The sequence below is a fragment of the Drosophila subpulchrella genome, chromosome 3L (genome assembly GCF_014743375.2).
Source record: "Drosophila subpulchrella strain 33 F10 #4 breed RU33 chromosome 3L, RU_Dsub_v1.1 Primary Assembly, whole genome shotgun sequence".
NCBI lineage: Eukaryota > Metazoa > Arthropoda > Insecta > Diptera > Drosophilidae > Drosophila > Drosophila subpulchrella.
This window is the reverse complement of record NC_050612.1, coordinates 9,673,531-9,695,877: the sequence shown is the minus strand read 5'-3', so window position 1 is coordinate 9,695,877 and position 22,347 is coordinate 9,673,531. Positions and strand designations below refer to the sequence as shown.

General features: G+C 45.3%; 9 protein-coding genes across 14 annotated transcripts; 5 read left to right on the top strand and 4 right to left on the bottom strand.

Moving 5' to 3' along the window:
• Positions 1 to 40: 40 nt before the first annotated feature.
• LOC119552513 lies at positions 41 to 945 on the bottom strand. Its single transcript, XM_037862130.1, has 3 exons — positions 761 to 945; positions 615 to 660; positions 41 to 488 (listed from the first exon to the last, which is right to left on the bottom strand). Exons 1-3 carry the CDS (start codon positions 812 to 814, stop codon positions 346 to 348), a joined length of 243 nt encoding a protein of 80 aa, XP_037718058.1. The 5' UTR covers positions 815 to 945; the 3' UTR covers positions 41 to 345.
• A 120-nt stretch (positions 946 to 1,065) lies between these two features.
• LOC119552512 lies at positions 1,066 to 2,179 on the top strand. Its single transcript, XM_037862129.1, has 2 exons — positions 1,066 to 1,194; positions 1,253 to 2,179. Exon 2 carries the CDS (start codon positions 1,309 to 1,311, stop codon positions 2,011 to 2,013), a length of 705 nt encoding a protein of 234 aa, XP_037718057.1. The 5' UTR covers positions 1,066 to 1,194; positions 1,253 to 1,308; the 3' UTR covers positions 2,014 to 2,179.
• On the bottom strand, positions 2,046 to 6,236 carry LOC119552509 (TOM1-like protein 2). 4 transcript variants are annotated; one of them, XM_037862124.1, is made up of 6 exons: positions 6,040 to 6,236; positions 4,027 to 4,478; positions 3,237 to 3,964; positions 3,049 to 3,178; positions 2,801 to 2,851; positions 2,046 to 2,628 (listed from the first exon to the last, which is right to left on the bottom strand). In XM_037862124.1, the coding sequence occupies exons 1-6, from the start codon at positions 6,104 to 6,106 to the stop codon at positions 2,428 to 2,430; spliced, it is 1,629 nt and encodes a 542-aa protein (XP_037718052.1). In that variant the 5' UTR covers positions 6,107 to 6,236; the 3' UTR covers positions 2,046 to 2,427. The 4 variants fall into 4 exon arrangements, with proteins under 4 accessions (XP_037718052.1, XP_037718051.1, XP_037718054.1 ...); XM_037862123.1 differs by having other exon boundaries at positions 3,040 to 3,178; positions 6,040 to 6,235; XM_037862126.1 differs by lacking the exon at positions 6,040 to 6,236 and adding an exon at positions 5,042 to 5,183 and having other exon boundaries at positions 3,040 to 3,178.
• Positions 6,237 to 6,566: 330 nt separating this feature from the next.
• Positions 6,567 to 8,730, top strand: LOC119552504 (nuclear transcription factor Y subunit alpha). The gene is made up of 2 exons (XM_037862114.1): positions 6,567 to 6,704; positions 6,863 to 8,730. The coding sequence occupies exon 2, from the start codon at positions 6,938 to 6,940 to the stop codon at positions 8,144 to 8,146; it is 1,209 nt and encodes a 402-aa protein (XP_037718042.1). The 5' UTR covers positions 6,567 to 6,704; positions 6,863 to 6,937; the 3' UTR covers positions 8,147 to 8,730.
• LOC119552506 (trafficking protein particle complex subunit 3) lies at positions 6,581 to 9,867 on the top strand. Its single transcript, XM_037862116.1, has 3 exons — positions 6,581 to 6,704; positions 8,874 to 9,284; positions 9,384 to 9,867. Exons 1-3 carry the CDS (start codon positions 6,666 to 6,668, stop codon positions 9,468 to 9,470), a joined length of 537 nt encoding a protein of 178 aa, XP_037718044.1. The 5' UTR covers positions 6,581 to 6,665; the 3' UTR covers positions 9,471 to 9,867.
• Positions 9,279 to 18,541, bottom strand: LOC119552503 (transcriptional activator cubitus interruptus). Of its 3 annotated transcripts, XM_037862112.1 has the most exons (6): positions 17,543 to 18,541; positions 14,726 to 14,876; positions 14,272 to 14,374; positions 12,454 to 12,604; positions 11,115 to 12,339; positions 9,279 to 9,456 (listed from the first exon to the last, which is right to left on the bottom strand). In XM_037862112.1, exons 1-6 carry the CDS (start codon positions 18,343 to 18,345, stop codon positions 9,448 to 9,450), a joined length of 2,442 nt encoding a protein of 813 aa, XP_037718040.1. In that variant the 5' UTR covers positions 18,346 to 18,541; the 3' UTR covers positions 9,279 to 9,447. The 3 variants fall into 3 exon arrangements, with proteins under 3 accessions (XP_037718040.1, XP_037718039.1, XP_037718041.1); XM_037862111.1 differs by lacking the exon at positions 9,279 to 9,456 and having other exon boundaries at positions 9,723 to 12,339; XM_037862113.1 differs by lacking the exons at positions 9,279 to 9,456; positions 14,726 to 14,876 and having other exon boundaries at positions 9,723 to 12,339; positions 18,028 to 18,541.
• Positions 13,288 to 14,266, top strand: LOC119552505 (transcription factor Adf-1). The gene is made up of 3 exons (XM_037862115.1): positions 13,288 to 13,514; positions 13,578 to 13,713; positions 13,767 to 14,266. Exons 1-3 carry the CDS (start codon positions 13,376 to 13,378, stop codon positions 14,230 to 14,232), a joined length of 741 nt encoding a protein of 246 aa, XP_037718043.1. The 5' UTR covers positions 13,288 to 13,375; the 3' UTR covers positions 14,233 to 14,266.
• A 688-nt stretch (positions 18,542 to 19,229) lies between the features above and the next one.
• Positions 19,230 to 20,181, top strand: LOC119554312 (40S ribosomal protein S17). The gene is made up of 3 exons (XM_037865172.1): positions 19,230 to 19,331; positions 19,703 to 19,854; positions 19,919 to 20,181. Exons 1-3 carry the CDS (start codon positions 19,329 to 19,331, stop codon positions 20,157 to 20,159), a joined length of 396 nt encoding a protein of 131 aa, XP_037721100.1. The 5' UTR covers positions 19,230 to 19,328; the 3' UTR covers positions 20,160 to 20,181.
• A 340-nt stretch (positions 20,182 to 20,521) lies between these two features.
• On the bottom strand, positions 20,522 to 22,127 carry LOC119554311 (SHC-transforming protein 2). The gene is made up of 2 exons (XM_037865171.1): positions 21,818 to 22,127; positions 20,522 to 21,756 (listed from the first exon to the last, which is right to left on the bottom strand). The coding sequence occupies exons 1-2, from the start codon at positions 21,997 to 21,999 to the stop codon at positions 20,706 to 20,708; spliced, it is 1,233 nt and encodes a 410-aa protein (XP_037721099.1). The 5' UTR covers positions 22,000 to 22,127; the 3' UTR covers positions 20,522 to 20,705.
• Between the last annotated feature and the right edge of the window lie 220 nt (positions 22,128 to 22,347).

Sequence of the window (22,347 nt, the reverse complement as noted above, 5' to 3'; positions counted from 1 at the left end):
CACTCGTTTGTATCATTTTTTGAACTATTTCACAGTGCGATTGTGTAAGCGTTAGATTTATTAACTGACTTTAAACGTGTAACTACATCTAGAGAAAACTACATTAAACGGTGAGGCAGCTATTGATGGGACAGCTGCCGTGTGTTGCCCACTTCAGATTCGGATCGGCAGGCGATTAGATCGCCCCTTGGGACATGTGTCGCCTCAGTTTTCGTTCCATTCATTGATTGCGGTGTATAAAACGCGTGCGGATTAGATAAAGCTTCGCGGCGAGGTACAGATACGCGGATATTTTGGATATTTGGAACGGATAGCAGCACGCACAGGTGGGTGGTGGGGGGTCTTTTACGTGACCTTGATGCCCTGTCCTTGAACCCCGGGTATAATATCGGCCATTGAGGCACTGGGGCCTATTAATCCGGCCAGCGAGAGCAGTACAGAGTAGTTGAAGTACCAGAACACGCAGAAAAGCACCATGAAAATAACGTCTGGAAAAAAAGACGAGAGCAATAATTACCCTGATAAGCGTGAAATTTCTCTGGAAGCATGACGAATCCCTGATATTCCCAGAATTTTTCGAGGGCTTGGTATTTGACCAGTAAAACAACACTTACGTATCGTTATGCGCTCCCACTTCTCCACCATGTACAGCTCGGTGACCTGCAAGTTAATAAGCATTAATTTCATTCAGAATTGCATCGCTGTGATTCCCAGCTTCTCAAGTGGAATATTTATGCGTAATTTTATGGCCATTACGCACCATGAGGTATCGGAACCACCAGTAGCTGGCGAACTCCACGAGGTTGTCGAGCATTGCGGTTGAATTGAGTTGTTTAAAACAGCAAAAATAGGGTAAACAATAGGGGCGCAGGGCGACTAGTTTTTGATTCCACCCACTGCTTTTGTACTAACTTAAACGGGGTGTCCAGTGTTGGACAGTGCTCGCGGAAAGGTACTAGCAGCAGGGTTGCCAGGTTGTTGTACTTATAGTGCTGGCACTCTGACACAAGTATCTATCGATAACGAGGTGTTGTTGAAAAAAGGATAGGGTGTTCCCTAAACTTGTGGAATACAACAGAAAAAATTTGGAATAAAGGAAACGTCCTAAAAATTGTACTCGTAATATTGTAATGCTTAATATAAAGATTTGAAATTTACGAAAATCTGAATTTTTGGACAATAAAATTTGTACAGGTGACTAAAATACAACGATTCAGCAATTCTTCCATATCAAAATCAAAATACAAAACAGCTGATGCGGCACATAAATTGTTTACAAATAATTGTGAAACTCGAATATTTCTGAAAATGTCAACCTTTGTGGTTAAGTTACTTCAGCGCTCCCAACTTTCGCATAGCCAAAAGGACGTAAAGCCTTTTATCTATGTCCGCAGCAACTGGATGGACGACGAGGCGGAATTTGACTTCCTGTCCACCACCAATAATCAGAATTACCGGGGAAGTCTGAAATACGAGGAGTTACGGACTGCAGCCAGTGATTTGGAGCTATCCTACGATGCCTTCTTTGCCGAATGCAAAAATGCCATGACCACGCACATGGGAGTTCAGGGATTCGATTACGAACTGGAGGATGGGGAGCAACAGTTCTTCAAAATGTACAAATGCGAGGGATACGAGACGCTGTACTTGGAGGTTCCACTGAGAAAAGTGTCCAATTGTTATCAGCTACTAGATGCCGCCATCGAAGCTGGTCAGCAGAAGGCTCAAGCAGCTCCAACTGCCGAATCGGAAGATCAGAAAACCACATCCCTGGCTGAATATGAAAAGTATGTGAGAGACTCCAAATTGAAAGAGGAGGAACTTCTCAAGAAGTTTCTGCTCCTTATAAACAGCAAAAAGGCGCACATTAGGGATTTGGAAAACCAGCTAGAAGAGCGTTCGAAAAAGCCCTCAAAGGGAAAAAAGAATAAAAGGACTTCCACTGATGAGGAAGAGGACGAAGCCTTTGGAGCACCCACTCAAGCCATGAATGTAGACAACGATTCGGATTAATCTAAAATTATGTATAATTAAAACATCCCATCTTCGGTATGTGCTTGAAATGTATTTCCGTTTTGGTTTTAGTTTTTCTTTTCGATCGTTTGATTTTGTAAAATAAATTAGCTTTATAATGTATGTATATATGTATAAATAAACAACAAATAGACTTGTAACGTAATACATAAAATTACCATCAATATGTGTAGACGTGGCTTACAATTAGACCAACAGAAGATCGTTTCTTTTTTTTTTTTTGGAATATAATCAATAGTTGTCGTTGCAGTTTTGTAAAAATTAAAAGCATTTTACATAAAGTGTTAATATGTAGCTGCTATCATATAGACGTTATGCATAAGTATGTTAGGGTGTGTATAACATTTGAAAGAGTAAACAATTAGAGCCGATGATGGTGCTGGCGGAGATCACTCAGAGGGCGAGCAGATCCTCCTCGGCGCCCGGTTTCTTTGGTGTCTTTCGTAAGCTATCGGCTCCCACCGATCCTGTCGTGGCACTACTGGCGGCTGAGTTCGATGCATTGATCGTTGGAAGATTTTCGGCGGCAGCGGCTCGCTCCTCTAGGAATTTGTCAAACTCCGAGCTGGTCAGTTCCTCAATGCCCTCGATGTGCTATAGTGGAAACCAAAAAAACACTCATTAGTCATCTTATTATTATGGTCAGTATCAAGTGCCAGAAGCAAAGAAGCAAAGGAAGATTATGTAAATCGAGAAACTAAAGCCGAGTGTGCATGGTAACATGAGCTTAGAAAAAAGACAAAATGCGATTCGTATGGCTACTTACTGAGCTGCCCAACCACGCCTCCATCTCGTCGATCTCATTCTCTTTCGTCGACTGTGTGGGCGCCAACCGAAACGAAACGATAATCAAACGCAATTTGCATAGAACAAAAAAAGAACCAAAACATTTTTCAAATTTAAGTACAAAAAAGTGTAAATCAATAGCCGAAACGAGGTCAAAAAGTAAGGGGAACAAATCGAACGCCATTAGTTAGACGGGCTGCCTTTTGGCCAGTTACTCACTTTACTTACCACCGGCGGATCGCCGGCTGATCGTTGGGCCTGCTGCGGTTGAGTCTGTTTGTAAGGCGAGGCGACGGTGGCCGCCACACTTCCTGCAGCAGCGTCCACGGAGGGAATGTCCCTAAGCAAGTCCGATTTACTAAAGTATGAATTGGTTTTTAAAGGCAGTTTACAATTGGGTTTAAGTTTATACTCACTGGTTGCCATCGGTGCGCGACTGAGCCAGCATATCGAACTCATCGGCAGGTCGTGGTGCCCCCCTTTGGATGCCGGCGGGTGCTCCTCCACCCAGGCTGAGCTGGCCCAAACTCTGTGGCAGTTGGGCGGCCTCCTCGCTGCTTTCAATCAGGTCGATCAGCAGCTGGTCACTTTGCGGCGTATTGCTAACAGCAGTTGTTGTGGGCGGAGGTGGCAGGGTGGCCACTGTGGCGGCTCCTGCTGCCCCCACGCCGGGCAGACCCATTGCAGCGCCCAGCACTGCCGAGGGCGAGGTGACAGCAGCTCCCTGGCCCTGTGAGCGAGTCTTCTCGTACCGCTGATGGCGCAAAAATACATTGTTCAGCTCGTCATTAATGCGCAGGAACTCCGCGGTGAGCTCGTCATCCTGGACGCGTCCAATCAGATCCACGATGCGAGACTGCATCTCCTTGCAGGTGGAGGTGAGCTCGTTGAGCAGGGCATAGTCATCGGGCGACTCCTGGCCGGGCTTTAGAACACTAAGCATTTCGCTCAGGATGGACATATTGTTACTGACGATCTCCAGTTCGGAGCGCAGCTTGGCCGCTTGGTCGGGTGTTAGGTGCAAGGGACCTGTGCTGGGTGGAGCAGCGGCTGCAGCGGCGGCGGCGGCAGCGGCAGCCATGTGTTGAGGCGAGATTGTGTGCTGCTGGGCGGCCACCAGTTGAGGAGGCAGCTCGGGAACGCTCTGAAAGGCGGAACAATCGGAGTTATAATGGTTAAAGTAATGGTTTTTCGCTAAGCACTCACCCTCTGTGGCGTGTAAATGGGAGCCATGGCATCCAGATCGTTGGCTGGGAACTCGATGCCCTTGTTTTTCAGTTCCATGTACATCTGGGTCACTCCATTGAGATCCGGCTGGTTCTTGAAGGCATCCGCCCAAATCTGTATAAGGCTGAGAACCTTCTCCTGCATGGCAGCTGGGGGATCGTTTTTGGGGCCGATCAGTTTGACCAACTCGTTGATAAAGTCCTTCTGGGCCACCAGGACATGAAAGGCTTTGCCGCAGTTCTTCACGCACGTCTCCAGGACGGTCAGCGTGTACATCACCACCTGGTTGTTCTTGCCGGCATTCTGGGAGAGACGCTTGCGAATGGCGCGCATGGCATCGCGGGCCGTGTCCGAGGATTCGTTGATCATGTCGCAGATCTCCATGTTGGCGGCCCAGTTCTCCGAGGCCAAGTTGGCATCGGTGGCGGCCTCTGATGGGGTGAGATAAAGTTTAAAAGGGAGTAAGTAGAAGTCTGATAATAATGATTGTAATCAGTAGACCAGGGTCTATATATGTTGTCATTAAATCATAATGATAAAAAAAAAGATATCATATATTCCTATATGTAGAAATTAAGTATCCTTTCGGTAGTATATAGAATTCAAAAAGAAATAATTCCTTTGAAATTTTATGTTATGAATTAGAAGTTACACCTCTTGGAATCAAAAAAAGTTCAGATATTCAGTATCAGATTTTCTTTTTCCCAAAAAATTTAATCTTTATGTATCATCCTATATTTATAAAAAAAATTTCAAAATATTTCAGGTCAATCTATTATTTTTTTTTATACATAAGAGAACTCAAATAAAGAAATAAGATTGATTTCAAAATAATGTAAAGTTTATTTTGCGGTTGTTGATCTATAAGATTCAATTATTTTGATCGATAATCTCATTAACAGTGTGAAAACATGAGCTAATTACTTGGCTTCCTTTGTTTGTTTATATGTGGCCAGCTGGGTGTTGAGTTTTTTAACAGGTGGGTGAGTATTACCTTTCTGTTTATAAATTAAGCTCTTCCAAGTGCAATGACTTGCTCAAATTGAAACGCACAAACAAAAGGCAGAAATGCAACTCGTTGAAATCCCAAGAAATGCAAGCGGTTAAAATGCATTTCTCGGATATCGGATAGGAAATTAGATATCTGGAGATATGAGAAATCGGGTAGGCGAAACGGAAAAACAAACCGCAGGGCAACAACAAAATATGAGCAAATAAAATGAAGCAACAAATTAGTAAGGCACCAATACAAGTGCAAAGGTGCAGGTACATATGTGTGCATGTGTGCGTGGCCCGTGTGTAGCGGCAAATGGAAATTATGGCGAAAATGCGAGGCAAAGGGGAAAACGAAATAAATTAACACATATTTTTTTATGTAACCCAGCGGCCAAAGGCAGCGATGACTAATTGCCATTACTACGGGTGGAAAAAATGGGGAGGGGGTGGGAGCAAAAAGCAATCAAACAAAACAAGAGCGCATCAATAACAATACCGAATGACGTGTGTGTGTGTGCTTGTGCGTGTTAAAGGTGAGCAAGCAGTTCCATAAAAAAACAGACAAACATATTTATCTACTCAGTCACACCTGCGAATTGGAACTGTACACCCACATAGGGGTTAATCTTATCAGAGGCCCCCGTTGCCACCGCCTTTGAAATCAAATCAGACTTTTTTGCGGGTTGATAACCACTTTGCCATAGTAATAGTGTGGCAACAACAAATCGTTATATGTGTGTGTGTGTGAAAGCAACAAATCAAGAAAACAAAAAAGCAGACGAAGAAAGTTGTGAAAATTCAATTTTCCAATGGCCCAGTCTGATTGGGACTGGCATGAAAGGTCTTCTAATCAGACAACTGGCAATCTAAAAGCGCAAAAATTCACGCATATGCGTTGTATTTTAGGAAAATGTTACGATTTTACACACCCCGCATCCGGTGGGCGGTGTTTTTTTTAGGAGGGGTAGGGCGAGGGTGTATGTATGCTAAACTCACCTATGCGCTGGCCAACTGCAGTGGAGAAAACATTTCCCAAAGCGCCAACGTTGAAGAATGAAGCCATCGTGGAGCAGATTCTAGGTGCTGTTCGCCGACTGTTTGCGATGCGGTTGAAATTCTCCTTTATTTACTTTTTGTCACCTGGAAAACTAACCGTATTTTTAGCGTGACCGAAGAACCGTACCGAATGTTACTATCGTTAATTTCAGTATTTTTAGAGTAGAGTGACCGTTTCTTGTGTAGACGATAGTACGATAAAATACCGAAAATACCGATAAATCAACCGCTGTCATTGCATTCGATTGTGCATATATCGATACCGATAGTTATACTTGATATCAGGAGGCGTTAAAACACCTACTCGATTGTTTCTATGTGGTATTTTTATTATATTATTAAGGTATTTTGATAGCGCCAATACTCTTCCTGCTTATATAATATTACCAAGTTTTATTCTCTCTTAAGCAGTGACTTCGGGCGATAGTGACTGCTACCGATATGTATAGTGCCTGCAGCCCTGGGGGTGACTCCAGACCGTAGCCTGGCAACCCTGCTCTGTAAAAGTCGGAAAAACAGAGAATTCTATTTTCAATTGGACTATTCGCAACGTAAACAGCCGGAAAATGTCGCGACAAGCCTCTCGTTTGGACGCCAAGAAAGTGGTGAGTTGATCGAGGGACGGGGGCAGTAAGTGGGTGATCGGTATCGTTAGCTCTAGATAGTTAGCCCTAGTTGTAAGGTTAGTTTTTGCATAGAGCACTAAGAACGAATCTTTTGACGTGCCACCCACCCTCAAAATCGGCTTCATTCGCTTTTCCAGTAAGTGTGGTGTGTGTTGAGGGCTTGATGTTGAGACACGACAACAGACAGGCACAAATCGCCCAGCAATCGGGCTATGGAAAACCATTTCAGCGCCACCAGCCGTCCCTCAGCCACGCCCAGAATGAGCTCCAACGCCTCCGCCGTCGCCGCTGCCGCCGCCGCCAACAACAATAGCAGCAACAACAACGCAACAACCGGCAACAATGTGAATGTAAACACGGCAGCCGGAGGAGCCACAAATGCCGGCACCACTGCCGCTGCTGCCCAACCCATCCAAGTGATTCCCATGCCAATGCTGCCCACCGGAGCGGCCCAAATCATAATTGGCCAGCAGGCACAGGGCCAGACGACGGCGACGGGTCTGCAGCCTCAATTGATACCCCTGCAGGCCAACCAGATCATGCTGCAGGCGGCGGCCCAGCAGCAGCCCCAGATGCAGGTGATGCAGCTGCCCGATGGCCAGACCATCTTCTATCAGACGCCCACCATTGCCGCCCTGGATCCGAATGCAGCGGCCAACGCAGCAGCAGCCATGGCCGCTCAACCTGCGCCCCACTACCTCAACATCAACGGGCAGCTGGTGCAGATCACTCCAGCGGCCAGCGCTAATCAGGCAACGCCCACCGCTGGTCAGCAGATCATCATGGTGCCACAGACGGCCATGGCAGCGGTGAATGCGGCAGCCGCCAATGCTGGAGTGGGTGCAGGTGTTGCCTCTGTGGTGACCCAACAACAACAGCAGCAGCAGCAGCAACAACAACAACAGCAGGTTCAGGCCCAGAACCAAACCCAGCAGCAACAACAACAACAGGCGGCGGTGGCTGCGGCAGCAGCGGCGGCTGCGGCCAGCGCTGCAGCCAATAATATAAGCGCTGATGTCAGCACAAGTACCACTGGGACCAATACGAACAGCGAGGACGAGAGCTCCAAGGGCGAGGCGGATGAGGAGCCGCTCTATGTGAATGCCAAGCAGTACAAACGCATCCTTATCCGGAGGCAGGCCAGGGCCAAGCTGGAGTCGCGCATACCCAAGGAGCGCTGCAAGTATCTGCATGAATCTCGCCATCGGCACGCCATGAATAGGGCGCGGGGCGAGGGTGGCCGCTTTCATTCGGCGCAGGAGAAGGGCGATCAGGATTCATCCGGTCCGGATAGCGGCAGCATGCCCATGGCGCCCAGTGGCGGCGTAACCCTCAGCCGAGGAACGGCGAGGGCGCCACCTAAACTGATTGCACCTCATCAAACGCCAAGCATTACCATAACGGCGATCAAATCGGAATAGTCGCTGTCTAGCTGTAGATACATACTAGACTAGATCATAACGTATAGTCCTAAGCCAGTCACTCTGTGTTTTCCACTTGTCCCCAATCACACCTCATAAGTCGGCTCACCTCTTTCGGTTGCAATTTTTACTTGTTCATTTCGAATAACAAGCCCAAGCCTTGTTGCCATTTCACATTTCGAAATAATTTAGTTTTATTGCCAAATGTTGATTATCTTTTTTCAAATTTACATCATTTATTTTTTAATACAAATTTACAAATTTCAATAGTGAAAAAGATTTATATATTTTTATATTTAATAGGTTTTATAATATTTGCGATAAGATATGTAATTATTTTGATAGACAAATTATGTTTTATACTAAAAGTATGTATTCCAAATTAACAACTAACCAATTGTGCAATTATTAATATCAATTTAACTAATCATTTTGAAATGTAAATGGGAACAAGGTTTAAATAGTCATAGAAAGCTGAGCACTATAATATACAAAAAAATCAAATCATAAGACAAATTCGAAGAAACAAATAAGGACATAAGATTTCATAATAAATACAAAGATTTGTTTATACACTTAAAAAACTAAAGTTTTCTATAGAAGTTTGTAATGGCTATAGTTTCGTATATGGTACCGGCCCATAAAACGTTTTGTTCTGGTTCTGGATTGATTTTTATTTGCTGACTGCTCTCCTTTCTTCCTCGTTTGTACAAAAAACAAAACACAGAACTCGGAGTTCCTGACACTCACCTACGGGGCACTCGTCACCCAGATGCTTCGCGACTTTGAGAACGCCGAGGATGTGAACAAGCAGCTGGAGCGGATCGGCTACAATATGGGCATGCGACTGGTCGAGGACTTTCTGGCGAGGACCTCGGCGCCCCGCTGCCTGGAGATGCGCGAGACGGCCGATCGTGTCCAGCAGGCGTTCCGCATCTACCTGAACATCCAGCCCACCATCTCGAACTGGTCGGCGGCATCCGATGAGTTCTCGCTGCTGTTCGACAGCAATCCGCTGACGGAGTTCGTCGAGCTGCCGCCGGACCTGACCAATCTGCGCTACAGTGCCATACTCAGCGGCTGCATCCGCGGCGCCCTGGAGATGGTGCAGCTGGAGGTGCAGTGCTGGTTCGTGCAGGCAAGTCTTGTGGAATACTCTCTCTTACTCATATTATTGTTGGCTAATGGTCTTGTATGCGTTTTTGTGTGTGCGTGTGTGGCTGGGTGTCCTTTGCAGGATCAACTGAAGGGCGACAATGTGACGGAACTGCGCGTTAAGTTCGTGCGGCGTCTAGAGGAGGTCATACCAGCTGGCGAGGATTAGAAAACAACAAGTGTGGATCAGTGGATCAGAGCGCGTAGTACTATGAGTTCTTTAGGGGGGGTCAATAAAAGCACATTCTGTATAGAGATTAGCATCTAGTAATCTGCGTTTTTTCGGTTTCCGAACTGCCCTCCACATTCCGGAGCGTTAAGCCTCATCAGCAAAATGAGCATCAGCAGGAGCAACAAGCAACATCCACAGGAGCAACAGCGGCAACAGCAATATTGGAGCAATAAGAATCGTTACAACAAGTTTAGTTTTATGTTTTATTCGACTTTATACAGATGATTTAACTTTGGGTATATAAGAAAACAGTAGAAAATATGTTTCTGTTCATATTTGGCATGATATAAAGCGTCATAAACTCGATAAAAATAAACAAAAGTATTTTGTTATATTTGATACAGTTTAACAAATGAAACCCCCCCATAAATATTACGTCCCTAAAGACATGGATCGCTTAGGATCTGGGGTAGTAATAAATTATAATTGTTAGTTTTAGATAAACTCAAAGATATTTAACGTGTTAAATATTAAACAAAATGTACAAAAACAAGAAAGAGCTTTGGATTAAAAGGGAGCTGACGGCATGTTATCAACTGTCTCGTTATACATATGAATCAATTGACTATATACTACATAGTTTGCCATGTTTTATTCCCCGATAAGGTCGGCATATCTTCGTACAATGGATTTATGGCAATGTCTCGTTTATCGCCGTCAGTTTGCAAAAAGCTCTATATTCGCTCGTCGGAAACTGCTTTGGGTTTCTAGATAATTTGGGGCTCGTAATGATTATAGTACGTTTAGGGTAACTTTTGTAATTTTTGTTTGTAGCGCGGCCAGCCTCCGCTGGGATCACATATAGTTGAATCGTTTCGCTTAAATGCACTTTGACAATTTCAAGGGTTTTTAGGTCTCTTTTTCTGGTTCTTTATGGGGAAATACTTTTTACAGGCACAATACTTGATTGATTACATGATTGGATTCTGTGGGCTCTTGGGTTTGGCCTTTTGGGTTTTTTTGGGGCTTTGGGATTAGTGTACATAAGTAGTTCTTAGTTTAGTTCTGCTGTGGACAAAGCATTAGGTTTAGATTCCGGCGCGTCAGAACTTTGCGGAGCGCTTGCAGCGTTTTAATGCAGATCACCACGCAGCAGCCGTTGGCCACGCCCTCCGCCGGACTCTTGCAGGTGCAGGCGTTGCCCTTGACGGCGGCAGCGGGAGCTGAAGGAGCACTGCTGATGACGGGTGGCTCCTGTGCTTTTCCCTGGCCAGAGCAACAGCCCGAGGCTGGAGGAGGAGCGACTGCTGGCTTCTGGTTGCCCGAGCAGCAGCCTCCCGAGGGAGCGGGCGGAGGAGGAGCAGCAGCACCTCCAGTGCCGCAACAGCCACCGGAGGAGGGTTTACTCGGCTGAGCACAGCCGCATCCGGTCTTCACGGGCTCGGGAGCCTTGGGCTCTCCGGCACAGCAGCCTCCAGCAGAAGGTGCCGGCTTGGCGGCTGCACCACCACCGCCGCCGCAGCAACCTCCGCCGCCGCCGCCGCCGCCAGAGGAGCCACCGGTACCCATGGAAGCAAGGTTTTGCAACAGCAAAGCAACATCCTCGATGTTCTGGTTCATTTCCGCCTCGCGTTTACTCACTTTTTTGGTGGGCGCCACGCTGCCGCAGATGCGTTTGCCACCGCTGGAATTCATCGTTGTGGTCGTGGTCGTCCTGGTGGCCCTTTGAGCAGCTGCAGCACCACAGTCGCCGCTGTGACAGCTCTTTGATTGATCGCACTTGCAGTTGGTGCAATTGCAGATGCCCGCATCCGCTGTGATCTGCTTGAGGGTGGGCTTATTGTCCCGGATGTCCAGTTCCACCAGGCCGGAGGCATCGCTGGGCACTTGGGAGGCCTGCTGCAGTGTGGCCTGCAACAGGGCGCTGTTGTTGTCGATGGTCATGAGGATGTCGTTCAGCAGTGACTCCGTCTCCATGTCCTCCTCGTTGTCGAAGCTGTCCTGCTTTAGCAGCTCTTCGATATTCTGCTGATTCAACTCCAAGGTGGGTGTAGGCAGCGAGGGCTCTACGTTGGCGTCCACATCCATGGTCTCCGCCTGCGGATCACCCATGTTGCCGCTCACTGCATTGCCGAATGTGGGCTTTAGGTCCACGAAACTGGGCATCTCGGTGGGCAGGGCCACGCAGGCATCCGTTAGCGGAGCCATGGGAATGATGGGCTTGGAGACAAGCACGCCGGCGTCTATCCACGGACTAGGTATCTCCTCCTCGGCGGCATAGGAGAGCTGGTAGGCCTGTGATGTTTCCGGCAGGATCAGAGGCTCGTCACCCTGTAGGATAAACACATTGGACAGCTGATCCTGCTGCGTCAGCGTCTGCAGCACAACTCCGCTGTCCGTGCTAGTGGTTTCGGAGCAGTGACTGCCTGGATTTAGCACCATTATCTCCGGCGTCGGATCCTCTTTTATGAACTCCTCTTCATCCTGCTCCTGCTCCTGCTGGGGATCCTTTTGCTCCTGATCCCTTTGCTGCGATTTCAATGGCCTCTTCTTGCGTCCCTTGTTGACCAACTGCCGCTGGTGCGTCTTCTTATGGGACTTCAAGCTGTGCGATGTGCTGAACGACTTCTGGCAGCTGTCCTCCTGGCAGGGATACGGCTTTTCGCCAGTGTGCGTTCGCCGGTGCGTCTTCAGGTGATGTGAGGCGGTGAAGGCCTTGCCGCAGTCGTCCTCCGGACACTTGTAGGGCCGCTCCTGGGTGTGGGTGCGCATGTGCTTCTTCAGGTCGCTCAGAGTGGTGAAGCACTTCTGGCACAGCTCGCAATTGAACGTCTCGCCATTGTGCAGGCGCAGGTGGGCGTGCAATCTGTTGGTGGATCGGGCGACGTAGATTGGTGAATAATAAACCCTGCAGCCATTGGTCTATTCCGGTGGCTATCGACCTATCAGTCCGCCGGAGTGGATGTGGATGAGTGCTCACCTGTAGCGTGTGTTAAAGGCCTTATCGCAGCCGGTCACCTCGCATTCGTATGGCTTCACCTTTGTGTGGACGCGGACGTGGATCTTCAGGCTGTAGGAGGTGAGGAAGGCCTTCTGGCATCCATCTTCCGGGCATTTAAAACTGTAGTCGCCTGGAAAGCGGGGAAAACAATGCATTACGTGGTGAATATAATATATGTACATATGTATGTAATGCAATGCACATTGTGCATATTTGCATGTAGAAATGTATGACAATGCCATTAGGCGTCGCCACAATAGGTTTTAGGGGAAGTACCATTTGTTGACCAAATAAAGTTGGTTCCATTTTTACTTAAATCACTAAATTGAAAATATAAACTGAACTTAAATTTAATTATATAGAGGGATAACACACCACTTTGTCAGTAATGCATGTATTATATAGGTAATTCAATTGATTTATATTTTCCTAACCTTTTGACCTTATTTTAAACCTGAATTTTGGGTGTGAAACATATTAGGAAAATAAAAATAATTTGTGCTTAACTTTATGTATCCAGACCTTGAGCCATATACAAAGTATTGTAATTATGCTTTACTATAAAACAAAAATCTTAAAAAAATATTTAGGAAAGCCCAAAACTTTTCTATTTTGGTTAACTCGCAAGTTGATCGTTAAAAACTATGCCTTTTCCTCAGAACTGGAATAAAAGCAAGTTTTTAAAAAATTCAAATTCATTGTTGAATAATATATGCTATGTTTTTATGAGGTTTAAGGGTTTTCATCCCCTATTCCATTTCATTACCGTGCGCCCCTGCAGCACCAGTGTTGCAAAACACTTAAAGCTCGCCAGCTGTTTACCAGCGTTTCCATATTTTACGCAGCGCACGAACGCGTAAGTTTTGTGCGAAAACTTGCGATTTTGAATAGTCAAAACAATATGGATTCGATTGACGAGGTGCTAATCAAAAGCGTCAAACAAAATGTTTGCTTGTTCGAAAAAGGCCAATTAGCTATTCACACGAAAGCCGATAGGGAAAAGGCTTGGATTTTAGTGGCCGAAGCTTGCCAGAGACCTGGTAAATACAATTTATTTTTACAAAAAAAGAAATCTCTTCAGTATCTTTATTTGGTAATTACAGTCGAATATTGTCAAGTAAGATGGAAGACCCTGCGAGACCGCTATGTGCGGGAAATTCAGAAGCCCAGTCCTACGCCGAGCAATATACACAGGGTTGAAGACCTCGAGTTTCTGAGGGATCACATAAGGCTAAGGAGGTATTGAACTGTTTAGGCTAACTTAAGTGACATTATAATTTTTATTTTTAAAGGCAAAGGACAACTAATAGCACTTCGGGACCCGGAGAAACCGAAGAAAGTCAAGCATACGAAGAACCCTTTGAAAAACGTGTGCACATCAACGAATATCCACACGAGGAGTTTATAATAGAGTATAAGAACGACGGGGAATATTTCAGTGAGTTGGACAACTCCAGCGTGGAGTTCATTGCGGAGGAATCAGTCTGCCAAACTGGCAATGAAATGCCAAATGAACCGACCTCTGAAAGTTTTCCCAACTCGACTGGCCTGGACCTAAATCAGGCACAATCCAAGTTTCTGGACGTAATGAATCTCATCGAGAATGCTTTGAAAGCAAGGTCGGCGGAACCGCTGGACCCCTTCTACAAGTATCTCGAAAGTGTTTTGAGTAGTGTGAACGAAAGTTCTCGCAGAGATATACAACTAAAAGTACTTAATTTTGTTAATGACGAAATCAAACGGACTGGACACACGTAAATTTATAGATTAAACACCTATATATATAAGGATACCTACCCGTGTGCGTCTTTAAATGCGTTCGCAGGTTTCCGATTGTGCTGTAGCTGCGATAACAGTTCTCATAGTTGCATCTATAGCGACTGAGAGCCTCATCCGAACTCTAAACCATAGGGAAAATATTGCAATTAGATATCAATCTAAAAATATCAATGATGTAGCTAGGAGGTTAACAGATGTATGTACTTTGGAATGAGACAATTACGATCTGATGGAACCATGCGGGACTTTTCGAGTGATACGTTAGGGGACAGCCAATACTAGTTCGCATTACTACGCACCGCGAGATGGTTAACAAAACTTGGTTACACAGGCCTACGGCTGAATCGCAGGAATCGGAATCGGAATCTCCACTAACACTAGGATTAGGATGGCGAGTCGCTACAAAAAGCGTTAGGCAACGCAAGGCACGTTAGACACTTGGCTAGCGGATGGTGATTGGGTGTGGGGATACCTCGTAGGCCAACGCCATGAGCTGATCGTTCTGGTCCTGCCTGCCCTCCATCTCCTCCTCCTCCGCATCTTGGTGCAGAACGCCCGGTTGGATGCAGTGGGCCAGCTGCTCGTCCTCGTCCGGTTCATTTGGATCGTACTCATCCACAAAGCTGGAAGATCGGAACGATTTGGTGGGGGGGTTGGGAAAGACCAACGGGGGAATTTATCGAATTTGCAGTTGGAAACAAACAGAAAATCGCATCGGGCGGGGGCCATATGTATATTCCACCCGATTTGTGTGTCAGTGGGCCGTTAAGATCTTTGTATATAATTATAAACGCAACAAGTATATGTATATATATACAGTGCACATATTGCGATTAGTGGGGTTAGAGCGTCAGCAAAAAACATAAACAGCAAACAAAGTCATTAAGGCGATATAATTTAGCCATCCTCTGGAGACTTTTCGGTCCTTATTTATCAGATTAATTAATATTTAATGTTGTCATGGTCAAAACACACAACAAATGCCAAACAGAAAACAGCAGACGGCAACCGAAACTATAAAGAAAAGTCGAGGGAAATAGTACAACAAGTGCGTGGGTGCTGAGACGGCTGGCAGGCTGACCGAATGACGGGTGGCGTGCCCGTCCCCCAGACCCTTCTCTATGGGGGCTCATCCATCGCGATGCCCCCTTCTAATCGCGGGAGTGCTGAAAAATGAGAAATATGATTGAGGGAACACTACTCATGGCGGTAAAAATAGCAAAAAAAAAGGCGTCTTTGCCGAATCGGTAGGATGGAAGGGAAGGGATGGTACAAAACAACACACAAGGCACGGATGAAAAATTGAAAAATTATTGTACCGCAGAATAATGAACAAACCAGGAGCAACAACAATGTTGAAAAGAGTGGACTAACCCCATCACAACAGATCATTTGGACTTAGGAACAGACAATTTTAGTTTATGACTATTTGAATGGGTTTTGAAGGACCATAACCAATTAATTATGTGTGTCTATATATTTTTATTTTCCTAAAACTAGCTAGACGAGCTGAACTCTAACCCCATCACAGAAGATCATTTGTACTATAGAACAGAAATGTTAATTTAATGACCATTTGAATACGTCTATGTTTATATATTTTTATTTTCCTAAAACTAGTCATATTATCTAAACTCTAATCTTTCAATTACCCTTCACTTCTTATCAGTAGATTTTTGTATCATATCTATTGAAATTTAAGTAAACATGGTGTAAACCCTTCTGGTTTCATGACTTATCGCAACAATATTTGCCTAGTTTCAACTAAATAGATGTATTCTATTTCAAAAAACTTAAAAAGTAAGCCCTATCAGCCAGGCATGCTATTCAACTTATACTAGAGAACAAAGCCCTGTGACACATTAACGATCTTTAGCCTTTGGGAAATAATAGATTCAATAGAGAAAACTTTTTATAGTGCCAAATCGAACTTTTTAATGGGAATGTTCTGGTCATGGGGGTGAATTTCACAACGGCAGCGCTACAATTTGATATCGTTCGAAAACCGGCTTCTTTTACACCAAATGTGAATGAGTTTTGGGAAAATTTCGACCGTCGAGCACACAATGTATGTAGAAATACACATCTATGTATGCATATATCCATCTATACATTCTGGTCGACGATTGGGGTGGGGGTAGAAATCTAAATGCGTTCATCGGCGCAACTATTTTTAGCCCAAACAAATGATTTCGATACAATCATCAGCCAAAGTGGAGGAGGCCCAAGCCAAAGCATGCACCCATTATGATGCCCATTGCCACACGGCATTAAAAGTGCCCAAAAAAAGAGGGTATACCCCAGTCGAAACGATTGCAGCAGGCTGAGAACACAAATCAGGCAATTAGCAAACAACTTGCAAGCGATTCGGACACTGCGTTGTAATAAGTGGACATTGGAATGGTTGAAATTTGCCAACAAATTCTCGACAAGGAAGAAAATATGAAAATTCAATTTGGCTTTTTTCGGGGGAGCCAAACAAAAAGTGAAATAAAAGCAAAAAAATGCCGGACACGTCACGGCCGACGCTAGGCAAATGTTTTCCTTTTTTCTCTCTGTGACTTTTTGTGTGTGGGCAGTGGAAAATTAGCAGAAAAGAGGGGCGGTTGTGTCCCTGGGCGGGGGTCAGAATGCGGAGGGCACACCTGACGGCCCACTATAATTGGCCAAATACGACAAAAACACGGCACGGCTAAGCACTAATCTACTCATAAATGACACTAAAAATATATGCAATTATTATTCGGAACCGATCTGGCTTTCAACAAATGTTTTGCGATTGCAAATCAAAATAAAGAATATTTTTCTAAGGCAATCGAACGCTTTCAAGGTCTGTCATGAATTAAAGTATTGACAAAAAATGTATTTAAAAAGCATTTTCTCAATTATTTTTCTGTATACTAATCAAAATTCAATGTTCCATATTATAAATTTATTTAATTAATTATGCATTCAAAGATTGTATCGAATTCAATATTTCAAAAAGAATAATGATTTATTTTTATTTATTTTATTGAAATTTCTAGAATTTGGCTTTAAAAAAATGTATAGCAAAGTGATTCTTTAGATATATGTGTGAATAATAATACGTATAGTTTTAAGAATTCCAAAAATTAAAGACTATAAAATTATTTTTAGACAAATTATGAATTTAATGCATTTTTGAATTCGAATTTGAATTAACCAGAGAAGGTATTGAAATTGAAATCTATAAAATAACATGCCTAAGCAAACAAACTACAAAAGTCACATGCAACGGAGAAGGGTAAACATGCAAATGGAGTGGTACCTCGTCTCAATAGTGAAATAAGCCGGAGAACTTATCTGGGAGCCCCTGGAGTTGAGGTTTCCAGTTCCCTGGGCATTATCACAGTTTGTTGCACCCTCGCCGGAGGTGGACACCATGCTGAGGGAGACCACAGTGGGCGGCTGGACCTGGACGAGCTTCTGGTTCTCGAACTGGTATTCCAGCGTGAAGCAGATGTCATCCAGATTGAACACCTGGGCACTGCTTTCGCTCAGACTGGCTATCAGTGGAACCTCCGCATGGCTGGAGCTGAGATTCTCGGTGGTGTGATGGTATGTGATGGGTATGACCGTGATGGGCATGGGCGTTAGTTGATCCGGTAGCGGGAAAACTTGGTCCGCTTCCGCCGGAACTACTTGTTGTGGATGTGCGTGAGTTTGTGGGTGAGTGAGTTGTTCCTGAAGGAACAGGGCACTGTACGAAGCCTGGACGTCCTCCGCATCCAGCGAGGGCCCCAAATTAAGCACCTGTTGCTCGCCACTGGTGGATTCCGCCGCCTGGCTGCCGTAGATGCTGTAGCTATCGCCGTGAATGATGCCCAGGCCATCGGACTCCAGTTTGGGGGTGAGCAATTGGGCCAGTGGTCGATCGAAATCCAGGGAACCGGAGCAGGAGGAATTCGAGGCGGCGGGCGGGGAGCCGGAGAGCGAATTGCGCGACGAGTTGGTATCATAATCCCGGCTGTCTGATAACGAATTTCCATGACTATTAACCGTCTTCCAGTCGCTTTGATAGTATTGCTGCTGCTGCTGCTGCTGCAGTTGTTGTCTTTCTTGGTCGTTCATTTCGTGTTATTATTATTTATTCGCACGCCCACGCACACAGCAGAACACGCCTGATAAATCGCATATATGCAGTTGTTGTTCTCTTTCTCGTTCTGTTGTCACTGTGCAATATATATACACATATATTGCTAAAGAAATTAGAGATCGCGAGATCGAAAAGCACACATCCGCGATCGAAAAGCACAAACAACAACGATAAGAATCAGAGTGACCCAAGGCGGGATTTTCCAAAAATATCACCGCAGTGACAAATATACTAAGCTAGCTAAGATATACCAAAAACGACAAAGTCGATAACCGTTTAGCGGTGACTCGCACCAATATGGAGAAACCTAACACAGCTCGGTTGACTCCACTATTTCGAATTTTTGGTATATTTGCGACTTTTCGATAGGTAACTCGATAGGTAAAGCGAATGGACGCGAGCTCAAACGCTGTCCAGGCTGTCGTTTGATACAAAGATTGCTACCATATCCTATTTCTAATGTTATTACCTACTTTTATACGTGCTTTTATTTATTTTTTTTGATCTCCCCTGAACTTTTGAAATTAAATAAAAAGTTTTAGCAATAGAGCAGGAGTGACCATTTACACTGTTGAAATATCAAACAATTGTCGGAACTAAAACATATTTAATAAAATTTTTTTTATATATTATTATGGCCTAAAGTTATTACTAAGGTATAAAGAACTACATACATTTCATATAATTGAATTTTTTTCCAAAAAATTCACAGAGTTGCCACGGTTCAAGTCAACGCTTATTTCGACCAATTCATCCACCTCCACACTTATATTTTTATGGTATATTTGCGGTATATTTTAGTATATTTTTCACACCCCCACCCTGGTCACACGACATCCTCCTTTTTCTTTCGTTTCCGGCGAGGTATGTGCACAAATTTCATTTCTCCACGTTTTCTCCTAAAATAATTGTAAATTTCTCATTTTAGCGGTGATTAAAATATCCATCGAGCAACAGAATGGTACGTAGCAGCTAAGAACCGGCAAAAATCAAACCCGAAAACGTGCAAATAACCCAAAAATGTCAGCTAAACCGGGAGCTACCCACGTGCATAGTAAAATTTTGCTACCCCAGAAAACAATTATTTATGTGCCGAGTCTTAGATGTGGCTTTATAAGACCGAACGGAATGCAATGTAAACGAATAGTTCTTTGTAAACAATAATCAGTGCTGGCCTATACAAAAGGCACCGGGAGGTGCAGCAACTATTTGAAAATCATGTGAAAAATGCTCAAATGTAAAGCATAAAAGGACAATTCCTACCAAAGGGATACGAAAAGCAGTGAAATGTCGTGAAAACGCTTATTAATCTTAACTTACCATCGTCCACAGGGTCGCGTACGAACCAAGACGGTGAAGAAGGCCGCTAAGGTCATCATCGAGAAGTACTACACTCGCCTGACGTTGGACTTCCACACCAACAAGCGCATCTGCGAGGAGGTGGCCATCATCCCCACCAAGCCCCTGCGCAACAAGATTGCCGGGTGAGTTTTGCAAAGATTAATTTGTATGTCAGTCGGTTTATAACCCTTTAATCATCTCTTTCAGCTATGTCACCCATTTGATGGGCCGTCTGCGCCACTCCCAGGTCCGTGGTATTTCCATCAAGCTGCAGGAGGAGGAGCGTGAGCGTCGCGACAACTACGTCCCGGCCGTCTCCGCTCTGGAGCAGGACATCATCGAGGTCGACGCCGACACCAAGGAGATGTTGAAGCTTCTGGACTTCCACAACATCCGTGGCCTGCAGCTCACCCAGCCCAACACCAACAACTTTGGTCGTCGCAACTAAGATTTCTATAGCGCGTAGATGATGATGTTCTGATTTGCATGGGATCACAATAAACAAGCTTGTGTGAAGTGCATTTAAAGTGTATTTCTTAGCATTCGAGATGAAAGTATTATTGGAAATGGATATTACTAAGCAAAGTTTCAAAACACTCAAAGTGGGGACTATATAAGTGGAGATATAAAGCCTTCGTTGCCATCAAACAACTTGTAAAGTTATTCCCATTTAGTAGGAAGCAAATGATTGCCTTTTTTAATAGGCCTGCGAATCCATAGCATCTCAGTTGCAACTTAATAACCCCAAATCTGTGTTCCAGTTTATCATATTTATTCGCATCCGAATGGAAAATACTGTAGACATGCACATATTTGTAAATATGTATATATTCAATCCATAAATATATGGTTTCGTTTTTATACAGACGATATATAAAAGATATTCTCTACGAGTGCACAATATTTAAATCTAAGGGTGTACGCAGATGCTAATATTTGTATATATTTATGTATATGAAGGGTGGTAAGTATACGTATGATAGTGCCCTCCGGTTCAGGAAGATGCTGTTGCAATGGAAGCTGCAGCCTGATCTTGTTGTGGTCTTCGCACCGGAGTACGCAAGACCAGCTCGGAGTCCTCCGATATAATGGGCAGTGAATGTGCCCAGTGGTAGTTGATCAGGTGGCTTATGCTGTCAAAGATGCGATCTTTGGTACGGACCACGCCCTCAGGATCGATGAGCAGGAGATGCTTCGGCGTCTTGCCCTCCAATCCGGTTAGCACGTACTGGCCCCGCTTTCCCTGTGACTCGCGCACCAGGAAGTCGCCATCCTGCTGTAGCAAGCGCTCTGAAATTGGTCTCGAGATGCCCGCATGGAACCACACCTCCGCCGTTAGTGGACACTGCGGTCCATCGAACACATCGCGTACTGTGGCCAAAACGGTGTTGGGCGCCGTGGTCGCTTGAAGGGGATCAAAGTGACCCAGCTTATTGGTCGTTTGATCGGGTGGCGGGGAGTTGAGGTCGATGAGGTTGCTGCTCAGTCGATCGCGTGGCTTCTTTAGATTCAGCTGTGCCACACGCGGCGCATGCGGGTGCAGTGGCTGCTGCACCTGCTGCTGCTGTTGTTGTTCCGGCAACTCCGGTGGCAGCTTGTTTGGCAAATCGTTGTAGTACTCCTTCACATTCTCCTTGCAGCTCTGATTGATATTGCAATCCCCGGAGGGATCATTGAGGCGACTGAGCGCGTTGAAACGCAGGGCAAAGGCCTTGCCAATGGTCACTATTAGATCCTCGCTTTGACCGCCAGCGCATTCGAGGACATAGCAGGCCCGCCATTCATCCTCGTTCTTGGCAATGTAGGCCAGGAAGTCGAGGGTGTCATTGTCACCGCCGGAGGCGAATGATATGCGCGGCATATTGTGATTGGCAATCACCTCGCCCGTTTCCACGTTGCTCAGGGACAGAGCTCGGCTGGAAACGTTAATGATTATGTTGGTGCCGGCGTGCTGCATGCTGGGGCGATCCGATATGAAGCTGGTTAATCTCCGCTTGCCAGCAGACTTTAGGCCGGCCGCCTCGCACACCCGGTTAATGCACTCCCTGTTAAAGCATGGAAAACAGACGATAACTCATTTGTGATTCATCGGCAGAGCTCACTTACCGCGCCAGCTGCGTCCGGGTCTCAAAATCCAGGGATTTCATTGAGGTCTTCACCTCCACGCAGCCCGTGTATCGGACATTGAATGCAACACCCACGCCCATTATGACGTCGTCCGGATAGATGCAGCCGTCGCTGGTGGTCCCGGAACCGCTCCGGTTGCCGGCGTCGCCATTCTTCGGCATTTGTGCGGTGACTGTGGGCGTGTGGCAGCGTTGGGGCGTCCTCACTGGTCCTTTTTCCGCTGAACCAGCCTTTGTTATTAGTAATTTAACTCGGGTATTACTCAAGGTGGGACCGTATTGGCGAAAGTGTGGCCGCACTGCCATGTATCGCCTATCGATGGTAAGCCAGGGGTGGAGTTGCCATACCTTGGTGTCGGAAAAAGGGGGGTTTTATTCATTGCAAGTCTAACATAATAATACATACGAAAGCATTGTGAACCAAATAAAAGAAGGAATGTACTTTTATGGTGAGTAATTACTCATCTTACAAAGACAATTGTTAATTATGTATGATTATTTTGATAAAAT